At 41.5% G+C, this 13,301-nt stretch overlaps 1 protein-coding gene across 1 annotated transcript in view; it reads right to left on the reverse strand.

Annotated features, from left to right (window-relative positions):
* Positions 1-4,434: 4,434 nt before the first annotated feature.
* LOC139308601 (NACHT, LRR and PYD domains-containing protein 12-like) overlaps positions 4,435-13,301 on the reverse strand; it is a 99,451-nt gene continuing 90,584 nt past the window's right edge. Inside the window, exons 15-16 of the mRNA XM_070932232.1 lie at positions 11,774-11,962; positions 4,435-6,348 (exon numbers count right to left, since the gene is read on the reverse strand). Coding sequence (XP_070788333.1) covers positions 6,153-6,348; positions 11,774-11,962 — 385 coding nt within the window. The 3' untranslated portion in view covers positions 4,435-6,152. The remainder of the gene's footprint in view (positions 6,349-11,773; positions 11,963-13,301) is intronic.

The following is a 13,301-nucleotide window of genomic DNA, read 5'->3' on the forward strand; positions in this document are numbered from 1 at the left end:
CATTTATACCCCATTCCTTTAATGAAAGACCTCCTGGCAACCTTGTCAACCGGGAGAATATTCACTAAATTGGATTTACGGGAGGCTTATTATAGGGTATGTATAAAGCCAGGTGACGAGTGGAAGACCACGTTCAACTGCCCCTTAGGTAGTTACAAGTTCCGGGTAATGCCGTTTGGCTTGCAGGGTGCTCCAGCCGTTTTCATGCAAGTAATAAACGAGGTATTGCATGAACACTTATATTGAGGTGTCCTGGTGTATCTGGACGATATCCTAATCTACACCAAGACGATGGAAGAACACACGGAACTGGTGTGACAGGTATTGTTGAAATTATTGCGAGCAAAACTTTGTTAAACTATCAAAGTGCGAATTTCATTGCACGAGACTGGACTATTTGGGATACCGCATTTCAGGGGATGGGATGGAAATGGATCCTAAAAAAGTGAATACAGTACTGGAATGGCAGGCATCTACAACACGGAAGCAGTTACAAAGGTTCCTTGGTTTTGCAAACTTTTATCGGCAATTCATTCCGACATTTGCCCAAATAGCTCTCCCTTTAACTGATTTGCTCCACACAAAAGGTTCCGGGGTGAAAGCGTGGCCAGGACAAGTGTTACTGTGGACTCCAACTTGTCAAAAAGCCTTTGAACAATTGAAAACCCTGTTTTCTCAAGCACCGATACTACAGCATCCCGATCCAGCATTACCATTTGTTGTACAAGCAGACGCGAGCGATGTCGCTGTCGCTGCTGTGTTGTTGCAGAGATTCGCAGGGGGGGAGTTACAACTGTGCGCATATACGTCCCACAAATCATCCATCACGGAAAGACGTTGGGCTATTTGGGAGAAGGAAGCCTTCGCAGTGCGGTGGGCTTTGCTTACCTGGCAGCACTTGTTAGAGGGAAGTGGTACTAAGTTCGACGTATGGACAGACCACAAAAACTTGGAAGCACTCCAGAATCCCAGACAATTGTCGCCTAAACAAGTCCATTGGGCGCAATATTTCCAGAGGTTCAATTTACGTTCCAGGAGGAAAGAATTTCCTGGCAGATGCACTATCATGACTACCGCAATTTGATAGCAAGAGGGAGGACGTTGTGCAAGCAATGATCCCCGAAAACCAGCAAGTAGCTTTGATGTCGCACACTGAGTCATCATCGTGGGATAGTGATTTACGCCGTGCATTGGCTGAAGACCCCTGGGTCAAGGAACATGTGGCTGATGTAACTCACCGGGACGGACTCTCCTGGGTGGGCACCAAATTGTATGTCCCTACCTCTCTGCAACATTCTGTGCTTCATAGGTGTCATGATACCAAGGTAGCGGGCCATTTCGGCTTCCTAAAAACATTACACCTAGTAAGACGCCAATTTTGGTGGCCGCGCATGAGGAAAGAGATAGAAGATTATGTAAAAAGCTGCAAGGTGTGTGCAATGGCTGAACCCCAGCCAGGGAAACCCCTCAGCCTTTTACAATCTGTGGCGGAACCGAGCAGACCCTGGGAGGAGATCGCCATGGACTTTATCGTAGACCTCCCGGAGAGCAACAGTAACACCGTTATATGGACTGTAATTGATCTTTTTTCCAAGCAAGCCCATTTCATCCCGTGTCATGGTTTACCGTCTGCCCGAAAATTATCGAAAATGTTCATATGGCACATATATCGATTACATGGGGCGCCTCGACGTATCATCTCGGACAGAGGTGTTCAGTTTACTTCAAAGTTCTGGCGCAATTTTGTTAAGATGATAGGGTCGTCACAGGGATTAAGTTCGGGCTTCCATCCTAGTACCAATGGAGCAGCAGAAAGAACAAATGCTATGATAGAAATATACTTACGTTGCTATTTAACATATCAGCAATCAGATTGGGCAGAATTACTCCCTTTTGCAGAAATAGCGTATAATAACGCTGTCCACGGGAGTACAGGAGTCACACCTTTTCAAGTCGTTTCAGGTAAAGAATTTATCGCAATCCCTGAATTAGAATCCCATAACCAAGAAAATATGTCCCCTGACACTTGGGCTACATGCATCAGGAGAACATGGCCCCAAATAAAAGAGGCGTTAGATAAAGTGACCAGAACATATAAGTTCCAAGCAAACAAGAAAAGAGCAGATCACAAACCGTTCATGGTTGGAGACCAAGTCTATTTGTCTACAAAATACCTGAAGTTACGAACACCTAGTCGTAAATTGAGCCCCAAATACCTTGGACCCTTTTCTATTGTGAAAGTGATTAATCCGGTTACGGTGGAACTGAAATTACCACCATTACTGGGTAAGGTTCACCCTGTGTTTCATAGTAGCTTGTTAAAACCAGTAGAGGTGGTTCGGGAACAACTGGATAAACCAGGGCCAGTGGAGGGGGACCACTATGAGATAGAGGAAGTGTTAGATTCCAGAATCAGTAGGGGAAAACTGAGGTATTTGATCAGGTGGAAAGGGTACCCATTTGAAGAATCTTCCTGGGTTACTGCTACAAACCTAAAAGCCAACCAATTGCTTAAACGATTCCATAAGAAATACCCACAAAAACCTGGGCCTTGGGGTATATGTATAGAACCATAATGTGGTATAACATATATGTTTCTGTCTTCCAGGAGAATCCCTGGTAGGGGGAGCCGCCTATCGAAATCCCCTCGACACCCGGAGCTCTAGTAACGACCGTGGATCCTGTAGCAACTTTGGATCCTGATGTATATATCATACCTGACTCCAGCGGCATGGGGGGGGTTGGTTTGGGTATGCTGTTCACATTGGTGGTGGTGGGGGTGTTTAACATAACGATAGGCGGTCGGTCACGCTGCGGTCGGGTTGCAGGGTTTAGTTGTGCCGCCCTTCTGTTCTGCTAGGATGATGAAATTGATAATGCGCGCATGGGCAGAAGCCACGGCGACCCGGAAGGGCATGCAATCAGCTATAATTGGAGGCGCGTGTATTTAAACGGCGTTGGAAGGCAGCCGCTCCCAACGCCGACTTTGTGTATTGCCACATCAATTGTCAGGCTTGCTACTGCTGTTGCTGAGACTCGATTGAAGTAAAAGCGTTTCCAACACATGAGACCTGTTCGTAGCGTTTTCCTTTCTTACTGAGCCAGACCCGCAGCTGAAGACCTGATAGCCCTACAGCTGATCAGTGTTAAAAGGCAGTGTGGTGGTAGACCAGTGCGCTCGAAAAACAAATGGGTAGACCTGTGCCTCCAGAAACAAATAGGTAGACCAGGATGCTCCAAAAACAAATGAGTAGACCGGAACGCTCCAAGGACAAATGGGTAGACCGGTACAGTTCTGCAAGCAGCTAAAAGCCTGGTAGACCAGTAGCTCTGCTAAATCCTAAAGAATTGTCACATGACCATCAAACCACACCCACAAAATAAACCCACAGAACTGTTAAGTAAAAAAAGTTAGAACCCACCCCTGGATATACAGTAAGGGTTCCAAGCAGATGAGCTGTATTCGAGAATTGGTCTAGCAAAGGTTTTGTATGCCCTAGTTTGCAGTACAATATTACCAGAGAAGAAGTTTCACAAGATTAGGTTAACAACTCTTAATGCCTTTTTGGCAATGTTGTTGCAGTGAGCTCTGGCACTTAGATCATTTGAAATGAGTACTCCAAGGTCCTTGACAGAATGAGGGTCGTCTATGAGGTCATAGCCCTTCCTGTGGGTTGCCTTTGCCTGTCTAACAGGCCCATTTTTTTCTTTTTATTTATTTTCTTCTATGGGGAAAATTGAAAAAAGACCTAACCACTGAAAGAAGAGGGAACAAAAAAGAAGAGTCTAAGTATCAAAAGCCAGAATCCATCATACCTCCCATGTGAGGAAGAAAACAACAACTCTCAAGTGTTCAGAGAAAGGACTGTAGCAGTTCCACTACTTCATCGGGGAACTTGTGGGAGAAATAAGTGCGGAGGGGGGAGGAATGAAAAAGTGAAAGTAAATTAAAGGTTAAATGGTCCAGGCCCAAAATGGCCACGCAGCAATCATTAACCTGGAAGAGGGACCATACCTGCCACTAGACTCAGTGAGTACCTGAAGAAGCAAACTGGGAAGCACTTCTAGAGCTGGAAGAAGCCAGAAGGGACTTTTTTCATCTTGAAGCAGGAAGGTGTAGGATAATTTCATATTAGGACCCCTGGTGGCGCAGTAGTTAGATTGCAGTAATACAGGCTAATTCAGCCCTCAGACAGGAGTTCAATCCAGCCTGGCTCAAGGTTGATTCAGGCATCCATCCTTCTATGGTTGGTAAAATAAGGACACAGATTGTTGAGAGCAATACGTTGACTGTCAGGGTGCTAATTAATCCCATTCTTCTTTTGGGTAATCGCACCTTGATTTAGAGATGTGGATCAAGACTTTTCCCTTGAAGCATACTTTTGCAAGAAAATAAACCCCGAAGATATTTTTTTCTAAGAAAAACTCATTTATTTGTTATAAAGAAAATAAAACATCTCACTTTCTAAAATAATTACATTTTGGCAACGTTCCTGCCGGCCACCTCTCTGCAGCTGGACCTCTTGGCAGGAGAACAAAGAAAGTTAGTAGAAAGAAAGTGAAGGAATGCGGACATGTGTAGTGAATCAGAGATAAGGACTTGGCAAGCTACGGAAAGTCTTAGAGTCCAAAAATATGAGCTCATCTGGTCAATACAAAAACGCAGTGACATTGACATTTGTAAATTGCTCAGACTGCTATAAAGCACTATGGAACATTACATAAATCTAAGTGCTATTGATGTAGCTATCTCATCCTCTTTTCTGGTTGGGCTTCTAACACCTGACTAGGATATCTGGCCATGCAGCTCAGCCCTTTCTGACATAAGTATACTGTCACGTTATCTGAATGGCTGCTTAGCTATTAATGTTTCCTCCCAAATTTTACTGGTTTTCCCTTTGGATTTCCACTGACAGCAGACTGCTTACCAACATTGAATTCTTACTCCTAAACTTCACTCCATTATTTGACCCTTTGCTCTTTTGGCTTTCTCTATTTTGAAATCTTGTATCAACAACCATGGCATAAATGTCCTTCTAAATGTTTTATTTATGTCAGACCTGTGTTGACACCAGCTTTTTAACTGGAATTTCAGAAATCCTCTGAGAGTAAAACCATAGAAATGGAAATAAAAGAAAATAATGTTGCAGTACACCACAAAAGTAAGAAATACAACTGCTACAAATCCTGATGGATGGATGGGTTTGTAGAGAGCAAAAACAAAAGAGAATGAGATTGAAAGAGATTATTACATAAGCACAATAATGATAACACTAACTTTCAAAGCTGCATCATACTTCTCTTTCTATATTCTCTTAAAATAGAACTTGTTACTTTATTGGTCCTTGAACTTGTTTCTTTTCTTCTTCTTTTTTTTGCAGACATTTCATTACCTAACTAGGTAGCATCTTCAGTGCTAGAAGTCGAAACATCTGGAAGTAAACAATCAACCACAGAGATCACAAGGACTCCACAGTTCAACCCTGAGCTATAAATATTCTCTTTGGTTGAAAACAAAATAGTTTCAATCTATGTGGTCATTAATAGTTATTAATGGCATATAATCAAGCAAGCAAGCAAGCAAGCAACATTTCCTTCCCTTGTTCAGATTTCAAAGGAGGAGATCTCACAATGTAAACAAAATGATGTATTGTCCACATTTCCATGAAAAAGTTTATATGCTTACATTCTTGTGCCATTTTTCAGTTGCAAAGGGAGAAAAGTCCACAGTTCAGATTATAGTTGCTGAAAGAAAGTTATTTAGAATTTCACTTAAAATATATTAAGTTCCAACTCTTCCTGACCATATTCTTATATCTCGCTTGGGAAGCTGCCAGATAACTAATGTCCAAATGCAGGGCAAAGCAAAACTTGGCACAGAGTCTCTTAGAGTCATTAACAGAACTTTCCACTCTTGAAACCACTGAACCAACTAATTGTTTCCTGCAAAAGCCCACTCCCTGTTTGCTCCTTTTTTGTTTCCTATGAGAGGGGTCAATCACTTCCAAAGTGTGGCTCTTCTCCTGAGTAGACTCTGCTTTCTTAGTTGTCCTTGTCTTCTGGTAGCTCTGTGCATGCGCTCCAACTGTTCCTCTGCCTTGCTGCTGTCTCGCTCTCACTCTGCCTCTAACACAGAGCTCTCGTCCGAGGTTTCACCAGCCCCCCAGGACTGGCCAAAATTCCTCCCCAAGCTCCTCACTGTCCAACTCTTCTGCCAGCTCCACTGGCCGCCGGCGAGCCACAAAAGAAATAGGCAAGCATGAAGAAAAAACATTTGCACGGGGGGCTCTAGTCCTATGGTCCATGTTCACCCATTCTCCATTCTGTATAATATATTTTCCATTCATCCTATAATGAAAAAGAAAATCTTATTTTAATCCCCCAACAAAAGATAAATCCACAGTAATATCTCTATCAGCCTGAACAGGGACCCATCTGACCATCTTTGAAGGCAGATCCAGACCTCCAAATATAATCTGATGTAGCCAAAATAATTCCAAGATTTATTTGGTCACACTCATTCTAAGTCTTATCTGGTTCAAAAAAACCCTATATTTTAATTGTCAATAGAAGAATTTGCTATCCCTATAAAATCCATTTTAGGAAAAGAATTATTTCTTCTTTCTTCCTTGGTGTCCCCATATTACTCAAGTGCTCTGCATGATTTCCCCAGAAATCAGGCGAAAATCATAATTTTCTCATATTTTTATTACATCTCTTAATGTGAATATTGCCCCTCCCCCTCCCTAATTTATCCAACCTGGTTCTCAGTTGATCCTTCCAAGCAATAGCCAAGAAAATATTTCCATGATTTAATCTTCTGTCCATGATGGTACTGGGTGGCCAACAATGGATAAGTTGAAAGGGCCATACTGAATGGAGCAGCCAGTGATGGATTTATTCAAGGGCTCACTTTGATTCAAGAGAAAAAGTTGACTACTAGAAGACTTCAAGGAATACTTTGGTTTAAGGCTCTATAATAAACTTTTAGGACAAACCAAGAAGGTAAAAAAACATGAAAGAAAAAAGGAGTTTAAAAGTGATGTCATCAAATTTAAAAATAAAAATGGAATAGTGACCCAGTAATGTTACTGTTTTGATATAGGCATTTTATATATATTATGTGGTGCTGGAAGGGTTTATATATATATATTTGCAATGTTATCTATTTACCTGAATTGAATTTTATATTTTAGACTTACAGTTATTTCTTACTCTTACTCTCCAATTCAAAAAATTGAGATTGACTTGTTCTGGATCAGGCAGAGCTACATCAAACATGTTTTTCTTTCAAAGAGAATGAATGAGAGATCCTTACTTTGACTTGGCTTAATTAAAATTGCTTCCAGGCTTCCCCAATCTGTTCAATATTTGGGGTTTGTAAGAGTCTGAAGCAAAGTCCAAGTCTGGTTATTAGAAGACCCAATTCCACAACCAAAGATGTTTGGACAGGAGCATGAACAGAATATGCCAAGCACTGATGATATTATCTGTGATATTTGGTAAAGATGACTCTGTACCAAATGGATTTAATTGTTTATTGTTTTGGAATTTTATACCGCCCTACTCCCGAAGGACTCAGGGCGGTGAACAGCCAAAAATAAAACACACATAATACAAACTTTAAAAAACCATGTAAAAACACATTAAATAATTTGGCCCATACAAATTAAAACACCCCTATTGTTTTAAAACAAATTTAAAATTAAACAATTTAAAAGGGAAGTTAGGCCAGGCCAGCCTGTTGAAATAAAAAGGTCTTGAGGGCACAGCAGAAAGTGCGTAAGTCCGGGATCCTCCGTATCTCCGGGGGGAGCTTGTTCCAAATGGCAGGTGCCCCGACAGAGAAGGCTCTCCCCCTGGGGGACGCCAGTCGACACTGTTTGACTGACGGCACCCTGAGGAGCCCCTCTCTATGGGAGCGTACTGGCTGGTGAGAGGCTACTGGTGGCAGAAGGCGGTCTTGTAAGTACCCAGGTCCTAAGCCATGGAGCGCTCTAAAGGTGGTAACCAAAACCTTGAAGCACACCCAGAAGACCACCAGGAGCCAGTGCAGCTCGCGCAGGAGAAGTGTTACATGGGAATGCCACTTCGCTCCCATAACCACCCGCGCGGCCTCATTTTGGACCAGTTGGAGCCTCCGGGTGCTCCTCAAGGGAGCCCCATGTAGAGAGCATTACAGTAGTCCAGGCGGGAGGTGACGAAGGCATGAGTGACCGTGCGTAAGGAGTCCTGATCCAGAAAGGGACGCAACTGGCGGATCAGGTGAACCTGATAGAAAGTCCTCCTGGGCACAGCCTCCAAATGCTCTTCTAAAGACAGTTATCACACTTTTACAAATTTCTTAACTCACTTTATCCATTTAGTGATCTTATCTAAATATGATTAAATCTAGATCACGAGCATCAAACTCACCACATCATGTTGCTGTCATGTGACGTTTCATGACTTTTTCCCATTCACATGATGCATCTGGCCCGAGGGCCGCAAGTTTGACCCCGGTCTAGATCCAATCCTGCACATGCTTAAGGCAAGTTGCTCTGCATGATTTTGTTAGGAGGAAGTTCTGGGTTCAAGTCTGAGATAGGTCACAAATAAGCGTGGCAACTTTTTGAAATGAAGGATGATTTATTCAATAGAGTAGCGTATCATACAGGTGTCCAGAAGTGAAAAGGTTTAGGACAGTAATATAAGCTGGAATGTATATTTGAAGTCTGTTGGGAAGAAATGTGATTTCCCCTGAAAGGTGTGATAATTCACTAGGTGTTGACTGAAGGGTTTGATGTTAAGGAAGGAATCTGTTATCTGATTAATCTGATTATATGATTAAGAAACTGGTAAATACTTACAACATAGGCTAAGAAGCTAAAGTGTTGTGGTCTTTTGCAACATTGTGTCATTGTGTTTCCTTCATAACATTTTCAATTGGATGATAGGGTGGGTTATTTGCATGTGGAATGGATGGTGAGGGGTGGCAAGGATGGCATCCCCCCCCGCTTCTGTTCTAAATTCCTCGCACTTTGTAAACTATTAGACAGAAATGATTTGGACCTCATGCAATCATCAGCACATTTCTCTGCTATTTTTAAGGCAGCCATTTTTTAAATAGCAGAATGGTGTTGTGCTCATCCAATATGCTACCTGCAGTATATACAATGCATTCAGAAAGCATTCAGACCCTCTTCACTTTTGTCAATTTTGTTATGCTGCAGCTTGATTCTACCGTTGTTGAAATTCATCTTTTTCTCATGAATCAACACTCATAATGACAAAGTGAAAACAGAATTTTAGAAATGTCTATAAATTTATTTATAAGAAAAAAACTGAAATATCACATTAGTATCTTAGTCAGTACTTTGTTGAAGCATCTTTGGCAGCAATTACATCTTTGAGTCTTTTTGGGTATGACGCAACAAGCTTTGCACACCTGGATTGGGGGATTTGCTGCAATTCCTCCTTGCAAATCCTCTCAAACTCAGTCAAGTTGGATGGCGATTGTCAGTGGACAGCCATTTTCAGGTCCCTCCAGAGATATTCAATGGGGTTCCAGTCAGGTTTCTGGCTGAGCCACTCTAGGACATGAATAGAGTTGCCCCTAAGCCACTCCTGTGTTTTCTTGGCTGTGTGCTTAGGATCATTGTTATGTTGGAAAGTGAATCTTCAGCCCAATCTGAGGTCCTGAGCAGAACAGGTTTTCATTGAGGATATCCTTGTACTTTGCTCCATTCAGCTTTCCCTCAATCCGGAGGAGTCTTTCAGTCCCTGCTGCTAAAAAGCATATCCACAGCATGATGCTGCCACCATCATGCTTCACTGTTGGGATGGTATTGAGCAGGTGATGAGCTGTGCCTGGTTTCCTCCAGACATAACATTTAGAATTGAAGCCAAACAATTCAATTTTGGTTTCATCAAACTAGAGAATCTTGTTCCTCAGTCTGAGAATCCTTCGGGTGTTTTTTTGCAAATTCCAGGCAGGCTTCATGTGTTTTGCACTGAGGAGAGGCTTCCGTTTAGCCGCTCTACCATAAAACCCAGATAGGTGGAGGGCTGTGCTCTGCAGGCAGTTCTTTTGACCTCATGGCTTTTGCTCTGCTACTGTATGCATTATCAGCTGTGAGGCCTTCTATAGAGAGGTGTGTGCAGTGGTGGGATTCAGCCAGTTTGTACCTATTCGGAATAACTGGTTGTTAACTTTCTAAGCAGTTCAGAGAACCGGTTGTTAGAAGAAATCTTATTTTGTTTTTTTGCACTTTACAGGGCTAATTCTTTAAGGAAGGCAGGAAGGAAACATTCTGGTGTTGTTTCTAGCCTAATCTAAACTGCCTCTCTAGTTAACCCTTATTACATTGTAACAGCTAAGGCGAAGTGCCCATCGATGTGAGTGACATTGAGTTGGCCACACCCTCACGGTCACAATACCACCGAGCCACATCTACCCAGCTGGTCATTAGGGCAGCGAACCAGTTGTTAAATTATTTGAATCCCATCACTGGGTGTGTGCCTTTCCAAATCATGTCCACTCATTTTAGTTAACCACAGGTGGACTCCAATCAAGATGTAAAAATATGTCAGCAACAATCAAAAGAAAAGGGAGGCACCTGAGCTAAATTTCAAGCATTGTTGCAAAGGGTATGAATACTTATGCCAATGCGATATTTCAGTTAATTTACACACATTTCTAAAAATCTGTTTTCAGTTTCTTGTTATGGGCAGTGAGAATAGCTTAATGAGAAAAGAAACTGTGAAATCAGACTGCAACATGACAAAATGGACAAAAGTGAAGAGGGACTAGATACTTTTCAAATGCACTGTATATGTCTATCTTGAAAAGAAGATTTGTGAAAAATAAACTTAATCAGATCTATTCTTTGGACTGTAGAAAACTAATTTCAACAAACCCAACAAAGCTCAATCACGAAAGATTCAAAATATCAGGTTTAGAGTGTTTGAAGATCTTGATCACTGTAATAGCAGAACTGACCCAGTGGGATACAAGGTTGGAGGACTGAAATCTTCTCTCCAGCAGTTTTCTTGCTCTACATACTAGCTTGCAATCCTTCCATCCTATATGTTAGCTCTTATTGTGCCACTTTTGAACATGAGTCTAATAGTCTTCTATAAGAGCACTACAGCACTCCTCCCCAAACAGTCCTGCTAACAGTTCAATGTGTTGGAGAAGGTTATCCAGTTAGAGGAAGCTTCCCCTCAATGCATCAATAAGCCCAGAGTATATTTTAATATTTTATGAAGAGCAACACGTGCCAGTCTCATTACTTACTGTAGGTTTGTTTGTTGGTTTATGACTAGCCATCTTTTGTAATGAGCTGCCTAGAGTTGTGCTACATTAGTAAAAACCAAAACTAAGCAAAATCAAAACATGGCAATCAGGCCATCATATATCATGCCATCACATTTTCCAGCAATTCTAAGAGACAAAGGATGCAATTGTGATAATTTTGCTGCTGGATCTGAAGGTTTTAATTATTACCATAGCAGTTCAATTATTATATCTTATGTTTCTACAAGAAATAGATTAAAGATATCAATGCCTTTCTCAATAAAAACAAGAAAAAAGTTAATAACAAGTTTCTCTTAAACAAGCAGTTTTAAAAACTTACATGGAATAAGTGAATAAATTCTCATTAACAAGGAAAATATATTCAAAATATCAGAAGTAAAATATTTCACTTCATTTGATTTAAATTAAAATGTCTCCATAATAAAATCTAAGAAATATGAACAATATAGAAATCAAACAAAACTAATGGCTTACCATAGCTCCTTTAACTTATGCCTTGAGTGTTTTAGTTCCTCACAGAGCAGCTTCGTCTCGTAGCCACTAATGCAGTCACCATGCAAATACAATTTACGTAGGTTCTGGTTTATCGTGACAATTCTTGCAATCTGTCTCCCAAAGGACAGAGAGTGCCCACAGAGTACTTCTAAGTACTCTCCATTAATCCTACATAGAAAGGTCAGAAAAATTACAAATAGATCTTTGAAATCAACTATGAACATATGTCTTGAAGAACCTGGATGGAATTTCATTATTTGTGGTCTCCCCGGATATGTTTACAAAAGACATCAATTATCAAGAGATAATTGTACACCTCTAACTGAAAATTCTGTTCACCTACATAAATCACTCTCCATCTTTGGCCCCCTCACACAGTGCTTGTCAAGATTTTCAAATTTAATAGCTGGAAAAATAGGGGTTGTACCAGGAGTCAGAACCCACAGTTATAGCTGATTGGTGGAAGAGAGCTGACTCCTGTGTGAGGCAATCTGAGCTGTGATTGGTTGCTGTGGGTGTAAAGGGGGAATTTCCCTGTTTTCCCACCTGTGTGCTCTGTGATTTACCTCATGGTGCTCCTGTTTGCCTGACTATCTTGTTTGCTGAAAAATAGATGTAAAATATATGTATTTATATAAAACCACAAGTTTGTGTCAGCATCACTGACTTCATTTAGATACCTGCTGCACAATTCCCTGACAGGTTATGGGCCCAGAAGTGCCCTGAAGTACCAGTGTAAGTTTCTCTGAGGTAACAGTTTCTTCGTGATCCTGAAGAATGCTGAGGACAATTGGCCTGTAAAGACAGCATCATGCTATTTGTCATAGAAACGGCTTGTCTTAATGAGACAAATTATCTCTCATGGAGACTAAACCTGGAGATGTTTCTGCCGAGGTAGATTTGTGGACAGTGGTAAGCAATCCTCTAGCAAATCTCAATGAGGAGAGGCAAAGGCAAAATGAAAAAGCACTAGCTAACATAAGTTTGTGCTTGGCAGAAAGGCAATACATATACATGGACCAACATTGGCTAGAGAATGCTGGCTTACCTTACAAAGAATTTATGTAAGAGAGACTGAAAGCAGCAAAGTAACTCTCACAAGAACACTTTATAGAGTAAGGTTAAAGTGTGAAGAAAATCTGTCAGATCACCTCCAGTTTATGAGGAAAACCTTCCTTGAATTAAAAGAACAAGGAATGATCAAGAGATAATTGTGTGCTTTCAGAAGCATAGAAAGTATATGTTATGCTCAGTGGTGGGATTCAAATAATTTAACAACCACTTCTCTGCCCTAATGACTGACTGAGAGGGTGTGGCTGGGTGGGCATGGCCAACTTGACGTCACTCACATTGAGAGGCGCCTCACCTCACACGGCCTTGCCTCACCCCTCCCCTCCCAGCCACTCCTTGTCACGCCTGTCCTGTCCTGACCTTGCCTGGCCCAGCTTCTCCTCGACCTACAACCACAATTGAGCCCAAAATTTATGTTGCTGAGTGAGAAATTTAT

This window comes from Pituophis catenifer, unplaced genomic scaffold (assembly GCF_029215685.1).
Source record: "Pituophis catenifer annectens isolate HBS135680 unplaced genomic scaffold, rPitCat1.0.hap2 SCAF_1, whole genome shotgun sequence".
Lineage (NCBI taxonomy): Eukaryota > Metazoa > Chordata > Lepidosauria > Squamata > Colubridae > Pituophis > Pituophis catenifer.